The 18128-nt window shown below is 28.3% G+C and overlaps 2 protein-coding genes and 1 pseudogene across 2 annotated transcripts; all 3 read right to left on the minus strand.

The window, feature by feature from the left end:
- Positions 1 to 243: 243 nt before the first annotated feature.
- On the minus strand, positions 244 to 5813 carry LOC132948894 (tripartite motif-containing protein 55-like; annotated as a pseudogene).
- A 9345-nt stretch (positions 5814 to 15158) lies between these two features.
- LOC132937520 (uncharacterized) lies at positions 15159 to 16139 on the minus strand. Its single transcript, XM_061004336.1, has 4 exons — positions 15971 to 16139; positions 15806 to 15910; positions 15234 to 15744; positions 15159 to 15174 (listed from the first exon to the last, which is right to left on the minus strand). The coding sequence occupies exons 1-4, from the start codon at positions 16137 to 16139 to the stop codon at positions 15159 to 15161; spliced, it is 801 nt and encodes a 266-aa protein (XP_060860319.1).
- A 27-nt stretch (positions 16140 to 16166) lies between these two features.
- Positions 16167 to 16693, minus strand: LOC132937521 (uncharacterized). The gene is made up of 2 exons (XM_061004337.1): positions 16406 to 16693; positions 16167 to 16343 (listed from the first exon to the last, which is right to left on the minus strand). Exons 1-2 carry the CDS (start codon positions 16691 to 16693, stop codon positions 16167 to 16169), a joined length of 465 nt encoding a protein of 154 aa, XP_060860320.1.
- Positions 16694 to 18128: the final 1435 nt, after the last annotated feature.

The raw sequence follows: 18128 nt of genomic DNA on the forward strand, positions 1-18128 counted from the left end.
CAAATTTTTAAAAAAAAGTGTGCATTGTCAAAGGATCATCCTTAAGTGGTATAAAAGAATCTAAAATATTCGAAATATGGTCTTTAATTTCAAATGTATATTTAAAAATTCCAAAAATCAGAATTTGAATACATGCATAATTTAAGCGTACAAACAGAGCGAGCATGCTTAAAAAATCATACTATATAATATAGTATAATAATATTATAGTGTAGGTATACTCAGTACTCAAATTCGATTAACTTACGCAGGTATATCGTCAAACACAACTGTTAATTCAATACAATTTGTAGTAGTTGAATCCAATCCACTAATGTCAATTATGAAACATTTTCTGACACTTGACAGTTGATTGTTGACTAAACTATAATAAATTATATAATTATCCCGTAAATTATTATAGCCAAGAGAACGTGATCCTAAAGTTGATACATTTTCTTGGTATAAGTGCTAAAATATAGGTACCTACTGCTAATGTACTAATAATGTAATCAATCAAAAAATTAAAACTCGACAAATCTTCATTATTGTGCGATTCTTACGAATTAATGTGGTAGGTAGGTACGTAATATTATTTTAACGTTTTATTATTGTAGTGTCGAAAAAAAAACATAAGAAACCACTATATTGTACCTACGCAAAGTTCTTTACCATTTGTGTGATACCTAAATGTGATTATTCGATAAAAAGTTGTAATAAATTACTCCCGATTGCAATCTGGAAGTTTGTTTATAAACTCAAATGTATATAACGTATTAACGTCCTCTTCTTATTCAATCCCCACCGTTTTTATGGAGTTCTAAGGAGTTCTTATGCAAAAGTCTAAGGCTATGTGTGCATATGTCCGTAGTATAAGTAAAGTAACATAAACACATAACCAGCTCAACACTACCGCCATGCATGTATACATTATAATATGATATTACCTATATCAATAAGTAATAACTAACTTCACACGTCATATTAATTTAATATTTTGTTTTTTTTTGTCTAAAAGTATTATTAATGTCATAATTCCCAATTAGTTATAGAAACCTTATAGTTATCCGATAACATTTCTAAAAACATATTTAAGAAGACGTTTACTTGAAATCAACTTTCTAACATTTGTTAGTTAATTATTAAGATCAATATATTATCGATATTTTAAGATTTAAAAATTTAATTTTGAAGTATTTAAGCGTCAAAAAAGTGAAAAAGTAATTTTTAATAAACTTTATATCAAATTTAAACATGTTTTCAGAATTGTTTCACTAGGACAGTCGGAACAATTGGCAGATGGGTACATTTTTGTAGAAAACACAGGTGAGATTGAATTCCTTAAACATCAGTACCTACCTATATATTATTACAAATTACAATGTTAGATGTACTTCATATATTTAAATGATATGCGGGCCGCATACTTTGTCATGTCTAGATCTGCCTTGTTTTCCGTTTTCAAAGCAGATTCAGAAAAATACAAATAGAAATCGTATTTTTTTTTCAATTCCTCCATTAGCAATTTATTTTTAGTCAAATGCTCCAATTTTACTTTATAATACGATTCCACATAACCCATCATTTTATCTTCGCTCATTTTCAATTCGCCACGAAACCTGTAACGTATAATATTATTTTATTAATTAGAAGATCGACACTTATGAAAATCGAGTCATAATCATAATATTATCATAACATTATATTATCATTCTATTATAATAATTATTATTATGATAATAATTTATGTTATTGTACAACACATACACAAGTGTATATTTTACACGACACATGTTTAAAATATGCATTTGTACTCGTAATATGTTTATACATATAATATTATAGACTAATTTTTGTCTTAATATACTGCTGACTGCTGTGTTTAATATTAATACAAGTTATTGAATTAAAACATACATTTATATGACTAAGATAACATTATAGCCTATAGGTATAACTAAATAGCACAGCTGGATTTAAAACGAGATTTTTAACAGAATGGGTGATTATTTAGACGCGTCTATGTACGATAATGACAGGAAGGCAGGTATATAGGTAATCATTTTCGATAACCGATATAGGAACGAGTAACGACAATAATTATTAACAATATATTAATAGTTTTAATTTATTCTGTGTTTATATTAAGAAGATATACGTTTTAAGCAGTTAAAAATGATATCAGAAGTCGTAATAGTAGTAAGTTAATATCAGTTTTATCTTTTAACTGTGATAATTGTTTACAGTTATTTAAAAAAAAAGGCTCTGCTGAGATATACGCCCATTCCTTCACCACAATCATAATTATGCCACTGGACAAAATGTTACTATAGTTTTCAATAACTACACAAGTGGGTGTAAAATGGAGATGTATACGCTACATTGGAGTCGTGTACCTACCACCTATAGTACCTACAACAGCTACAAACTACTTCAAAACAGTATAGGTATCAGTGAAGATGTAAAAGTTCTTTTAAAATGGGTTATCGAACATGAACATTCACTGCTTAAAAATTTAATGAAAGAACCGATTTATAATATTCTGAACGCTTATTAAAATTAATGGGTGAAATAGTTCAATCAAATGTCGCATTCAATGTAACATTGAACGATGTAAATAATTTCATTCGTAGATGTATTTATCGTTCGAGAAAAAAAGCGCATTCACAACTATCTAACCTATTTATTTTTCTAAAAAAATAAAAAATTACAAACATTTAAAAATTATGAGGTTTTGAAGTACCTATATTATATGTATTTAAATTATAATTTTTATAAAATTCCTATACCGTTGTTATTTTGGCTAGCCGCCGGCCGTTACGTATTGGTATGTACACTTTATAACTTTTTGAGGGCAGAATATAAATCTTAGTTTACGCACAATTTATTATCTACGTTAAGAAAATTCAAAATTGCTATTAGAGCTGAAATGGGTATACCCATAGGTACCTAGATTTTTTTCAAATATATTTTGTAATAATATAGGTTAAGTATGTCTACTCAAGTACCTACTGGGGTACCTACGTAGGTTAGGTTATAGTAGTTAGATAATAATATGATAATATGTAAGTGCGAATATTTCATATTTCATACTTAATATTAAAATTGTCTACATTTTACTGAATTATCCATTAGGTGATATGCTTACTCAACAAATTTTTTCTGTATTTCTTCTTTTATTTCACACTTCTGCGTTCTTAACGTATTTATATTTAACGCTAAGCATGATTTTACTTAATTCGTAAAATTTGATTTTTCACTGTTAAAAAAAATATATAAGTATATATTATTCGTAAAAAATTCAAACAATATAACAAAAAATATTGTCGAAGTGAATACTATAGGGTTTTAAAAAAAAACTAATTATATTGAATTATAAACATTTTAACCAACCCATAAGTTAACTTTATTTTTGATTAAATTTGAACGGATCTCCTCCATAACTTTGCTTTTAGTTTTACAACGGTGAGTTCTATGACTCACTAATTGGCACAGTGCACAATGCGGTTATTGCATTTAGTACAATATGCCTCAATGTATTTCTGTAACGTAAATAATTATAAAACTGAATTATATTATGACAATATTACAATAAAGTTACGACTCATAATAAGATTTATTTTTAAAACATTTAAAATAAACATAAATTATTATACAAAAAATATACTTAACGAAAAATATTTTCAACATATTTTCAATTAGATTACCTATAATTGGTATTTTTTATTATAATATTTTTGAGAATTGAATTAGTTCTTAAAACAGTTAATGCATTTTTATAAAAAGAAAAAAATATTGTTACATATTATATTTTGGATTAGACGTTTGCCCGTTTGCGTCAAACGTAATTGTACGTGATTTGTGTTTTATTAAAAACAAAGATATATTACAATTCCTTATTCATATATAGGTACTTGTACTTACATCATAGCAATTTGGACATGGGACTTTCGATATAGTGTATTGACCATACTCTTCTTTTTGGTACTCATCCATATAATTATTTCTTAAAATACTCTTAAAACATAATATGAATGAAAAATTAAAACCATACTTATATTAATATAGGTATTAAATATAATAGTATATTTATTTAGTTAATATTTTATACAGGTGCAATTTGTGAGTGGTGGAGAGGGTGTGACTTAATGCTGTATCGCCAAGAGGTATTGAAATGATGTCAATAAATCAATTAATCATCAAATGTAATTATTAACTGCGTGTTAAAATGTTACCTAATTAAGTAACCCCTCCACTACTGGCCATTGTTTTCCATTAAATTGCACACGTACCCTCAGTATACAATAGGTAAGTACAAGCTGGGTATATAATATATATATTATAAAACTTATGATTACTTCATCAAATTGTTCACAAAATAATGTACAATTTAAGTCTTTTTGAAATGTCAGTTACCACTCCACAATCGCATACGAATTGACCTATATAAACAATAAAAAACATGATAAACAAACTTGTACTACCGTTATAAAGTAAATCAAATATAAGTAATTCTATGCATTTTTTGAACTCGAATACAATTAATTGCATTGAAGTATTCTAAATATTATATTTTTTATTCATACAAAAATGCATCCTTCAGTCTTTGATATTATTCATATAATAAGACATAGGTTGTAGGTAACTATATATTATTATTAGTAACAAAAAAAAAGTTTGTATTCGAAACCATTGCTTCAAAATGTGTTTTTAATATTTTACACGCAAATTAAATAGATCATGACGATCAACTGATGTATTCAAAAAGTTATTTATAGACATAATTCCATAAATAAGAGTTATACTTTTTTATAGAATTATATTATAAGTATCTACTTAATAAAATATGTTCTTTAATGACATATTTATTATCCGTAATAAATAGGTTGTAGGTATGTCCTATGTACTGCAGGTATATTTAGAATACATGATTGATAATATTATATAGAATACTATTCAAAATAAACTGCACCCAATATAACAAAAAGGTGGAAAAGTGGGTATACCGCTCTGCTTTACAGTAGTTGTCGGGCATGTGATTGTAATTATCGTAAGAACTAAGTAATCAAACTAAATAATATAAAAAATAAATGCTAATATAAACATTTGGTGAACATTTCAAGAGTTTATTTGTTTTTGTATTGTAAAATATCAATTGATAAATTGAAAAAAATCGATTGATTGGAATTCGTTAATTTACCATTAAAAAGGTATACTATCGTAAAACTGTTAAATTCAAATACTCATAACAAATTAATATTACTTTCCGGTAACGTGTTTATTAAGGTTAAGGTTACCTACACTTGTTATCTGTAGGGAATCATCTATTAAATTTTTAAATGTTAGCTACCTATCACCTATGAAAAGAAAATTTTTTATAAATTTCTAACTGAAAAATAATTAACAAATTTTCGGAATTTTTTCAACATTTTAATTTCATATAATCTATACTCCGTCAGCTTACATTAGTGCTACACGAGTTAAAACTATTGCAATTAGGTAGGTACATAATATTAAAATTGTTGACCAAACTTTACATATTATAATCATTGATATTGTATAGGTATATGATGAATATTGTCTTATGTCTTTAATGATTAAAATTTAAAACTATGTATATAATACATATTATAGATAAGCCGATAAGCAGAATATTAAGAACACCTTACCTGTTTTGTCAAAACCCAAATCAATACATTTGTTGCATACGCCATGGAGACAATTCAATAATTTTGAAGTAGTGTACAAAAGCTTTGTGTAAGTCACATATATGTTCAATTCCAAAGTTGTTTGGCACTCACGGTGAGCTTGCTTTTATTTCTGGCAGACTCCATTACGAAGGTACTCTGTAATTAAAAAATTGTATGTTTATTCATTATTGTAATACATTTTGTAGGTACCTGCTAGCATATCATTATTTAATAATATTTATTACAAAAAACTACGTGAACAAGGTGGGCATCGGCAGTTATCGTAATTTATGAATAATATAGATTATATAGACAATAGAGTTTGGTATTATAATGGTATTAAAGCCGTACCGATGTAAAATTATGTACAAAATAAATGTAGGTAGGTATCTTATAATTTTTCTTTATAAAAATATTTACATATTCCCTTTTTCACGAACGCCGTTCTTAAATATATTATATTAAGTTGCAATTATAATGTTCTCGGCACAGTCATCTCGGTCATCACTATATTCTTTCAGCATTATTCATTATTTAGATTACAGTCCGCAGTATTGGCCGTTCGGCACGCGGCACGCCCCGCCCTTTTCTCCAGTACCACTACTCACTTCTAACTATTATAATAGTGAATAAATAATAATAATACTAGTCGGTTTAAGTCGGCACCATCCTATTCAACCTGCTTTAACGATTATTTAGCTATCAAATAGCTATCTCATAGGGTATATGAGTTTATCAGTGGCTTCATTTGGGGGCTGCAGAATTTTCCCCTCCCCCATTTGACAATTTCGAAAAATACTGAGAATTTTCAATTTTGACCTCCGGAATGCAATAACTTGATTCACTTTTCTATATCAGAAAAGATGCGTAAGAACTTATTATAGTAAATCGGAGCATTTTTACTACCCTAAAAGTTGACGACAGGCAGAAAAAAAACACACACATCATTGTATAAAACCAATAAATTTATTGATACGCTTAGAACCTAAAATGTCAAATGTCTATAAATAGCTCAAAAAAATGTTCATGAAAAAATATTGAATTTATATAACGTAATAAATTAACATGTACCTATATACAGTGAGATACTGAGATCAATAGTAAATATTTATAAATTTAAATATAACAACTTTATACGTTTGCGCACCGTTTTGACAGTATCCCATATAGAAACATACAATTTGTAGTTAAATCTATAAAGTTTTAATAGTTTTATACAATAATGATTTTTATGTAGGTAATGTTTATAAATTATAAGACATAAATTAAATTAATAAGAATAAATTAATAATATATTTAAATCATGCTAAACTTTTTATTTAAGTTCATGAGTTCTTTACCAAATACTTTTCTGTGATTGGTTGGTATACATGGTAAGCTTTTGGTATAGGAGAACAATTATTTTTAGTTCTATACTCTATTTCCCGTAAGTTGACCCACTTTTTTTTTGCGCACGCTGCAAGAGTATGATGGTGAAAACGTTGTGACAATATAGCTCACTGCTGTAGTTATACAGTTTCATGTCGCGAAACACCACGGTGTATACGTAGTGAACTATAATATTGTCACAACATATTCAATACATCATGTACACCGTGTGCGCAAAAATAAAAGTGGGTCAACTTACGGGGAATAGATTATAGCTTTACCTTAAATAAAAACAAAAAAAACAGAAATTAACTAAAATATCTAGGTTTTTGTTAGTGGCGTGTATCATCATAAATCATAATTATGCAAAGAAATGCAAAAAAGTAAAAATAATTTTTAAAAGACTGGGAATAATCATATTTTTTTAAAAAAAAAAAACACTTTCAAATTTCATAATTTGTGAATCGAACGTGATGTAATATTACATACACTTCCATAATACTCTGCTACATGTTGTGTCAATAACCATAAAAATAAGAAAATGATATAAGTGATAAGTCCCGATCCCTGATAATAAATAATTATCATATTTTATGACTAACACAATATTATATTATACAGATACTTACACGCGAGTGTTCAAATCACCTACTCCATCTTCGTATTGGTATTCTTATAATTGGATGCACAGTAGCGTCATTTTAGTTTTTAATAGAGGAGCAACATTTTTGATCAGCCAAACATAGGTAACTTATAAAACAACAGATGACCGGTTGATTCGCTCGCAAGAACATATTAATAATAATTATGTTTCATTTCATTTCATAAAACACACACATATAGGTAGGTACTTACCAACTTTCATGCACGTCCACGCATATATGCGTCTATATTATATTCCAACTATTAATTAGTAATTACTAATTTATCGCATTATGACAATAATTGGTTAGAACCAAGTGAACCAACATAATGAAATATTTTAAAAATAAAGGTTTGTTTTTGCGCTATGATATAATAGAAAACCGGACACCGACACATCGGGCTGCTTTTAAAATCAGACAGTGACAAATGCCCACCTTGCCACCTCCAAAATAACGCCAATGGGGCATATTGGCACGTACATTGTTTAATCAAACAAGACAAAATATGTTATAAATTAATATTTTTTTTCTTGTTTTTTTTAAGACCCATGCCTATATATTATGTAATTTTTCGTTTTTGTTTTCAAAAAGAGGCAAATTCTTTTTTCATTTTTCATAAATTTGAGTAAGATTTTTGAAAAATGTTTTATATAAGCTGGGGAGCTTACAAAATTAATGTGGCTTTTCTTTGCGAACATTTTTCCATTTTATCAAAATATAATGAATCTTTTTTTCTTTTATTGATGAATCTTTCCGTTTGCTCGATATAATTTAAGAACGATTTTTGAATATAGGAACTACAACAATTATTATACTGAACGACGGGACGTATATCAAATATATATATATATATTATCATTGATTATAAATACTTAGTATAGTATATACACATGTTGCCACAGGTTATACAATGTAATATAATATAATGTCATAATGTCATATAATACATTGTATAACCTGTGGCAACATGTGTATATACTATACTAAGTATTTATAATCAATGATAATATATATATATATTTATATTTGATATAATAATTTTAATTTAAAATTTTGAAATTTGAAAACTATATTTTAACCCGTGTATGTTTATCCGAAGTTAATAGACTCAACAACTACTAGACCGATTTTAATAAAAAGTTATACCAATAGATTCCTTAAAACTTAGATGGTGTTTATAGTTTATTTTTTCAATCCCTATACGGCTATACCTATTTCTATGTAAAAAGGTCGTATATCTCAAACGTGACTTTTCTTTTAACTCACGAAAAAAATAAATACTTTATTGTTTATTTATAGTTAGTCGCTAATATTACTATTATAATTAGTAGAAATATGGTATATACAATTTTTTACAAATAAATTTTAAAAAAAATCCTTGACACGGCTGGGATAGCTAGTACGTAATAACTATCTATATTCATCGCCCGATTTTACAATGTCGATACTAGTATATTTTATTTTTTATACTTATAAATTATAAGTGCATTGATATTTTATAATAATACAGGGTGTAACTTAGAATAACTTTTGTTCTAATCAATATTTTTTAATTTTTTTTTATATATTTTTTATGGCCACTTGCATTACACGTGTAATAAAAAAAAATTATTTGAATTTTTTATTACTGAAAATAACAATTTTTAATTTGTATAAATTTTTTTGAATAAATTCAAAATAGCCAATTTATGAATCTGTTTATAAGAACAATTTGGATGGTAAAAACATTTATCTAAGTTAAGTAGCTTATTTTTTAGAATGTTTAAAAATAACAAATTTTTTTGATTAAATTAATTGGAAACGCAATAACTTTTTTAAAAATATTTTTTTTGGAAACTTGCTAACATCATGGGTATATTTCTTAAACTATTTACTAATCATTAGTTTTATCAATTTTTGTCATACGTTTAAGTAGTATCAATTTTTTTTTTTTTTGTCAGTTCTTTCTGTTACATCCTATATTACGACTATAATATACATTATATAAATATAAAGGTTTACATTAACGAACGCGGAGAAAAAATAAGATTTTGCGTGATTATTAAAATTCGGTTGTGGCATAGGAATAACTGAATTTGTAAGCTGGGATGCGAGCCTTACAAATAGATTAGAGACGAATAAATGCTTCATGCATCTGGTTAGGGTAGGGGGCAGTTGTCCGAAAAATGATAAGGCAGCTTATACCACAATACCATACCAGCATATACCAGCATTTTACAGTGTCCCTTAAAATATCCCCCGACTTGCTGTGCAACACCACCTCAAGTTGGTCACAGGGTAACCACAGGTTAACCACCGTACAACCACTCTTATCGGTCTTTATCATTATTCGGACAACTGCCAGCCACCGATCTGGTTAGTCGCCGTTTAAGTGGGTGTGGATAAGATAAGGAAGTCCTATATATTAACTAAAAAATAGGCTGTTGTTCGGACTGTGGATGAGACAGCCTGCATGCATTATGTGCACTCAATCTAGCAAGGAGTTTTATCATTCATTTTATTTGTTATTTAATTGATAAGTACCTTTGAAACAGAATGTCCTAAATATCAAAATGTTCATTTTCGCGTTATAGATACTGGTGACTTATTTATTATTATGTTATATTATCTATATTATATTAACTATATTATTATATTATATTATCTATATTATTATATTATATTATCTATATAACTATATATATAATAATTAATATGGTTGTGAAGGCATAAGCGCAAAAAGGAGGGGGGGCTTAGCCCTCCAAAAAATAACCTCCTCAAAATAAATTATTCAATTCTTTCCTAAAATATTAACAAATCTTTGAAAATTAAACTGTATTTCTTATTTTCTTGTTTTTGAAAAAAAGGTAATTTATTATTTAATTTTTTAATTTTTATTTAAACTTTATTTTTATATTGCCTATGATAAAATATGTGGTAAACATCATAATCTGTATGCTTGTATTCGTTTTAAGGAAACAATTTATGTCGGTATGATATAAATTATTTTGTATTTGGTAAGATTATTACACATAATTTTACAGTATACCTATATGCACTATATGAACTATAACACTGAGATAGGTATTAGCGGAATAAAAATCCCCTGAAAAAAATCCCCGACCCTAGGAAAAATACCCCCAGACAACAATATTATACTGACAACCACATGGCATTTTTAAAACGTAATTAGTGTAATTATTACATTATTAATATTTAATTACAAATAAATTGTTATACTTATATAATATAGGTATACTTTTAATTAAAAAAAAGGTGGATAAGTGGATGTCGCTCTGCTGTACAGTAGGTTACAAGTGGGTCACTGTAATGGATGGTGTTAAATTTGAATTCAATGATATAATATCATTGTATAAGAAAAACGATTCTGAGCGAAAACGGTCAGTCAGCCTATGATATTACCAAGTATATTTGATGATATTATTGTGAATAAAGTAATTTATAAATAACCTATTTACGTGGAGCCTTGTTTTCAATTTTCAATCCTTAGCTATAAAAGTTGAACATTTTATAAATTTTTAACTACAAAATAATTATTAAATTATAAATTTGATAAATTCTGTCCAAATTTGATCTTTAAATGCTTATAAAAAAAAAACTGTGCCTATGTATTTTCAATATTTTTCAACTGCTATTGTAAAAATATATCAGGAGTCTTGTATTAAATTTTTACACTTTTTGGCCCAACAGATAAAACTTTATTGATATTTATAGAAAAAAAAACTAAAAAAATTGAAAACTGAAAATGCCCGTAAACAGCTCAAAAAGTGTCAAAATATTTTCAAAATTGTATGGTGTATAGGAAATGCTAATATAAACATTCAGTGAAATTTTCATGTATCTACAGTTATTCGTTTTTGAATTACAAGAAAATAAGGAAATCGGTACATGAGAAATCGAGTGAATATCTAATGTTGTAAAAATATGAATTTAAAACGCTCATAAAAATTTAATTTGACTTTCTTGTAGAAATTTTTTTTTTGATAAAGTTAGACAAACTTATGAGGAATCTTGTATTAGATTTTAAAATCTTAGATTTAAAAAGAAAATTTTTTATGAATTTCTAACTCAAAATAATTTGCAAATTTTCGTGATTTTTCCGTATTTTTTCAAGATTTGAACTTTAAACGTGTATAAAAAAAAACTGTGACTAAGGATTTTTAATTTTTTTCATCTGCCTTTGAAACAATAACCTAGGAGCCTTCTATTAAATTTTCAAGCTTTTTTACCCAACAAATAAAATTTTATTGATATTTATAGAAAAAAAATTTAAAAAAACTGAAAACTGACAATGTCCGTAAACAGTTCAAAAAAAGTCAAATTATTTTCAAAATTGTATTGTGTATAGAAAATGCAAATATAAACAACCAGTGAAAATTTCATGCATCTACGGTCATTTGTTTTAGAGTTACACCAATAACCAAAATCGATTTTGTTAAAAATCGATTTTGCGTAAAAATTCCCGTTTTTCCTTAATTTTTTTTTTGTTTTTCACATCGCTTTTGAAAACTACTGGGAAATTAAAATTTTGACCTCCCCAATGCACCAACGATATTCACTTTCCCATCGAACAAGATACTGAAGTCGAAAATCGAAGCATTATTTCGACTACTTATCGTGTACACAGACACAAAAATAAAAAAATAAAAAAAAATAAAAAAATAAAAAAAAAAAATAAAAAAAAAAAATAAAAAAAAAAACACACATCATTGTAAAATCAATACATTCATCGTTTCACTCAGAATCTAAAATAATATATAATAAATAATATTCAAAAATTAACAATAATATTGTTTTGTTTTATATCACGATTTGAAAAAACATATGTTAATAGTTCTTTTAAAAGATTACTTATCAGGTATATTATTATTATATATTACTTATTACTTATATCGATCATTCAAAATATTTTTATTTTATAATCTTTTAAATATTGTATCTACCTATATTAAGTAAAACTTGTAAAATCTAGGTACTTCTAATAATAATTATTATTATTTACATATCGTAAAATATTATTAGGTAACGTAATACTTTATTTCAGGGATATACTATAATATTTACTATAAATGTATTAAGCAGAATATATCATTGTTAATGTTTGAAAATTATAATATAAATATTAAAAAATAAGGTAAATTAAATACTTGAGTAAATAAATAATTGATTTTTTTATATTTTTAAGTGAACATATATATAACAACACATATCGCCTCCACGGGTTACTTTTCATGTAATGTCAGGGGGGGCTACAGCCCCCCAAACATTTCAGCCCTAGTTGCACCACTGTGTGAATGACATCGTGGGACAGCACGGTTATGATAATACAGACCCGTGCGCCGCCGTCGTTTGTTTAGAAACATAATATTGTGATTGTCGATAACATTTAATTTTAACTGCGCCAGAACTGGTCACATAGGCAGTTACATTATTTTTCAATAAGAATTTAAAATTTAAATTTTTACAAAGTTATAGTCATCTTTGGATGGATCTGCGTGTATTCAATATTGATTGTACCTAAGTGTGTCTGTATTTTTTTTGTATAATATTAAAACTATATTATGCTCACTTAATCGCCTAACCTAACCAAAATCACATATTTATCGTGTTTTTTGCTCATCTGATAGACGATAGTTAAACACAAATACTTTTACTATTGTGTTAGTGCGCTACTAGATTTAGCGTGAAGTTGGTCGTCACAGCCTGCAGATCATTTTACGGCTGTCAGAAAGGCAATAATTAGTTTGCACACTTTTTAAATATTTCCTTTTAAGACAACACACAATTTTATATAATAGTAATCACTCGTGTGCACTATAATATAGGTACTACGTGTTTAAACGATATACGATATATCTTATTATCTTCTTATTGATAAATATTATATTTTACTAAGCTGTTATTACTCGCCAGTTTATTGTTTTGTTTTTTTAGAAGATAACTATCGTCGATGACGTACACAATAAAACTATGTAACAATGTTCTACAGATAATTCAGCCCGACAACCATTGGTTATGTCGAATACTAGTAAAAGTGCCTTATTATATACGAGTATAAAAAGATAAATTTCTTGGTAGATTGGTCTAATATTACATAGGTACCTAAGTACGTATTTTTTCGGTTTGTCGTATTTGCTACTAGAAGAAATAGAAATAAAATATTTTGAAAATTTATTACCTGAGCTCAACCTCATGAATATATATTTGGTTTATATGGTATAAATTACGTAAGTCAAAAACGCCTAGTTTTCAGAAAGAGAAAACAAAACAAAAAAATTTTATGTAGAAATTTAAAATCGTTCGTAAAATTCGTAAAATTATTCGTGGTTTTTGAGCGACTTAAGTTAGTTGCATTTTTATATTATATGACCTACACTAACAGGGCATGCATTTAAAATTATAAACATATAATAACTATGTCAATAATGACTTGACTTAAGATATTCAGACCATTTTAAAATTATTTATGTCAGATCCTCAAATATTAACTAGACATACGTGTTTTGTACTTTTGTACCCAATATGATGTGACTTAAAATGTTTAGACCAAAACAAATTCTCTAATATGAGTTGTTATAGTTGACTTACGTGATGTGTATCAAAAAAATATAAAAATATAAAAATGCTTGATTCTGATCATACTTTTAGCAAAAAATGTAATTTTTGACACTTATACCTTACACCAAAGACTGCCTGATTATGTTGGGCAATACTGTTACTAACATACATACATTTATATATATGTTAACATTTACAAGGTTTTTTTTAAATATATTGGCTTCCATCTACCTGAAACAGAAAAAAATGATTATAAACATTTATACAGGAAAAAAAAAACTTAAATATCTAACAATTATACATTATAAAATTATACCTGGATATTTATAAAGTATACAATATAAAATAATACATGAAATATATTAAACTAACTTAAATATCTAGCAATTATACATTATAAAATTATACAAGGATATTTATAAAATAATACATGAAATATATTAAACTAACTTAAATATCTAGCAATTTGACACTATAAAATTATACACGGATATTTAAAATATAAAATAAAAAAAAATATTACAAGTTTATACACTACTATTTTACAAACTACACTTACATTTACAATATAAAGGTCTAATATTGCAATGAAACATAATAATCCAACTTATATCATGGTTAAACGTACAAAGTATTTACAATAATTTCAAGTTTATGTGAAACAAACTAAATATTAAAAAGGTAGAAATATATATATTAATCTATCTCAAGTAACATGATAATATTTACAATATAAAACAAACTATATAACATCTAATATTTACAATAAAACTATATAACATTTACAATAAAACTATTTAACATTTACAATAAAACTAATTAACAGAAAATATATAAATTAAGTTATACATTGTAGTAGCTCTCTCATCAATTCTTTTTCCTCATCGTTCCAGTTCCCTCCATCTTCCTCAAGCTCTGGTCATATGTCATCTTCCCTATAAAAATAAGAAATATTAGTAAAATAATTTAAATATATATGTTTGTAATAACTTACTCTATACTATAGTGTCCATGTGCTAGTGTGTTGACTTTATCTTCTAACACCGCCCTCTTATCGTCATAGCTATTGTAAGTTAATTTTTTTGTCTTTATGGTCATGAGTTGATGGTTAAATGACCTAATCGATACATTCTCCTTGTACGCCTCCACTCCATCTTCCCCAAACAAACACTTTCTATGGTCCTCGAATGTCATGTGGTTTTTAACCACATGAGACCGGATTCCTTTCGCCTTAATCTTTTCTCCTCCTACTCTATCATTTGCAACCTCATCCTCTGGACCAGCATATATATTAAAAGCGTAGGACTTGGCCCTCAACGCACAGAAATGAGTAATAATGTTGCCGTCCACTTCATCGGAAAAGTATCCTGGAGACTTCTTTCTGCTTGCCACATAGCACTGATGGTCAGTGGGCAAGTTGGCAGTGTCCATCCGATCCAACAAGTTATGGTTGGTCGCCAAGTCTGCATAAAAATCATCCGTTTGTATGTGGTAAATCAATGAATCTAGTAAAAATAATGTTAAATTAATATATTATATACATGAGTATAGTTTTAATATATTTACCTGTGTCAGTGTACATTAATTTAATTTTGTCTCCATAATGCTTCCTCATTACATTATAGTGATAATCATACATTTTTGTCTTCGATATGTCCAGCACGGCAAATCCTATAAATAATAAAATGTATTAATAAATGATAAAAATGTAATTTAAAAAAGTATATTTACCAATATATATAGGTTTATCAAATTTAATAATTTTATTCTCCAGTGCGACAGCGTTCAGATTTTCACTGTAATTGGTACAGTGTTTAAATGTACTCTTGTTAATTAATTTCTGTAACCTCCTCTCACACGACACTAGCTCCATCTTCATCTCTTTCCTCTTCGATTGCATAGTTTTCCCTGTAAAAATAAAAAAATGTTAGTAAAAATGTATATATATATAATATAAATAAAGTGACATAACAAATACAGCGTTATTCATCAGTTTAAAAAAATCTTTCTCAAAATCGTTCCTCGCCTTCTTTCTCATCTCGGTGTTCAATTCAATATATTTTGCTAACCAGTCCGACTGGTTAAACTGAATAACCCTATGTACCTATAAAAATAAGAAAAATGTTAAAAATCTGTTTTAAAATCTTATAAAATATAAATATTTACTTTTTCAACTAATAATCCATTTTTAATCGCTTGTTGTAGATTACGGTAGTGAACAATATAATTTTTTTTCTCCTCAAATGTTGCCATCAACTTCCTCACCTTCGAGCCACGCGGCACACTATTTTGCGGTAGGAAGGGGAGGTCATTATGTTTGTCATGCAAATGTTGTGGGTATGACACATCCACCTCATACACTCGCCCTATGGGGGAGGTAGCATCCAAATCATTCAATCCGTTCAATGTGGGTTCAACCCAGTTGAACCCACCGTATGGCATGTACTGGGACATTGCCCACCCGTACAAGTTATTACCTATAAAAATAAAAAAAAAGTATGAAATATAATAATCAGATTTGAAAAAATATACTTACAGTCCTGATATATTATCCATGATTTCTCCTTCGTCTCATCATACCCCGGGGTCTTTACATTGTTCGCCTTTCCATACCTCTTACTCGCCTGCACCAATCCACCGCGTATACCTATAAAAAATAAATAAGATTATTATATGTTTATATTTTATAAATAATATACTGACCATTTTCGAACATCAACAACATGTCATAATCATCTAACAACTGTAGCTTTTGCCCCGTGAACTTAAGCATCGCATCGAAACTTAAGCCTGGGGCGGTGAAATAGTGGGCTGGATCTAAGTTGTATGCCCTCATGCATACGTCGCGGAAGTTCTCGAAGACGTCCGCCAACAACAGTACATCGATCTTCAAATACAAATCACTGTAATCACCCAACGTCGTACAACCGAAGTGGTCCCAGACCTCCTTCACGTGCTCAAAATCTTCCTCCTTAATCCCGGTCTCCGTCAATGTACTATAAAAATCTCGCTTCCTCGGTAAACTCGTATCCTTTAGCCGCTCCCAACTATCCGTGTACTCGTACGGGTACACACCTTTACGAGTCACGAGCGGCATATCTCCGGCGACAAAATGTTTGGCTGTCTCACGGAAGTTGTCATGTTCGGGTGTAACTAAATTTTTAGCCAGGGACGATAGACTCGACGCCATAAACCGGAACGTGTCGATAAACCGCATGCTGAATGTATTTGTTACGTATTTAGAGAATGATATATATTTCTCCTCGCTATTAGGAATAACGTTAATAGCTTGCGTGTCGTGACCCAGTTCTGTTACTATTAGGTGCGCGTCATAGTTGGATAAGTTGTGGAAAAATATAGGGACGAATTTTGGTGTTTGAAGCTTTAGATTGCATACATTACATAGAGCTTGTCGGTATTTTCCAGAGAGATGACAATGATCCGCAACCTTATGGTTATCGTATGTAAAGGTTGTCTTACATAAATTACAAGCTGTACATGCATCATGTGACTGCCGTTGCTTATCCGTGAAAACTATAGCTTTATTGGTCTTCAATAATTCTTCAATTTTTATCGCTAACTCGGTCACCGTTCCAATAAAATGTTTCGCCACGTCCGTCCTGTCTTCACTGCCTCTGTATAATATTGTCTCCCTAGATATCTCATGCTCCTCCATCAACTCTATCGGTACGTCCTCGCTCGCCTTCACATCGAGTCCATAGCTCATCGCCTCGTGCTTATGTATTATCCTCGTGTTGTCTCCTTTGTCTTCGTCGGTCTTCATCAATATCGTCTCAAAATCGGCATATATTACTATAGGGTGTCTCTGTGTTTTCTTCCATGCTTCAAACTCAACGCAATCACCCTCCTTCGGCATCTCCGGTAGAAT

Source organism: Metopolophium dirhodum, chromosome 1 (genome assembly GCF_019925205.1).
Source record: "Metopolophium dirhodum isolate CAU chromosome 1, ASM1992520v1, whole genome shotgun sequence".
Lineage (NCBI taxonomy): Eukaryota > Metazoa > Arthropoda > Insecta > Hemiptera > Aphididae > Metopolophium > Metopolophium dirhodum.

Coding starts and splice junctions, on each gene's coding strand:
- LOC132937520 (XM_061004336.1), bottom strand. CDS start 16,139: ATGCAATCGAAGAGGAAAGAGATGAAGATGGAGCTAGTGTCGTGTGAG. Junction 15,911..15,970: donor TGATAAACCTATATATATTG/GTAAATATACTT, acceptor TATTATTTATAG/GATTTGCCGTGCTGGACATA. Junction 15,745..15,805: donor ATTAATGTACACTGACACAG/GTAAATATATTA, acceptor TATTTTTACTAG/ATTCATTGATTTACCACATA.
- LOC132937521 (XM_061004337.1), bottom strand. CDS start 16,693: ATGTCCCAGTACATGCCATACGGTGGGTTCAACTGGGTTGAACCCACA. Junction 16,344..16,405: donor ATGGATTATTAGTTGAAAAA/GTAAATATTTAT, acceptor TTATTTTTATAG/GTACATAGGGTTATTCAGTT.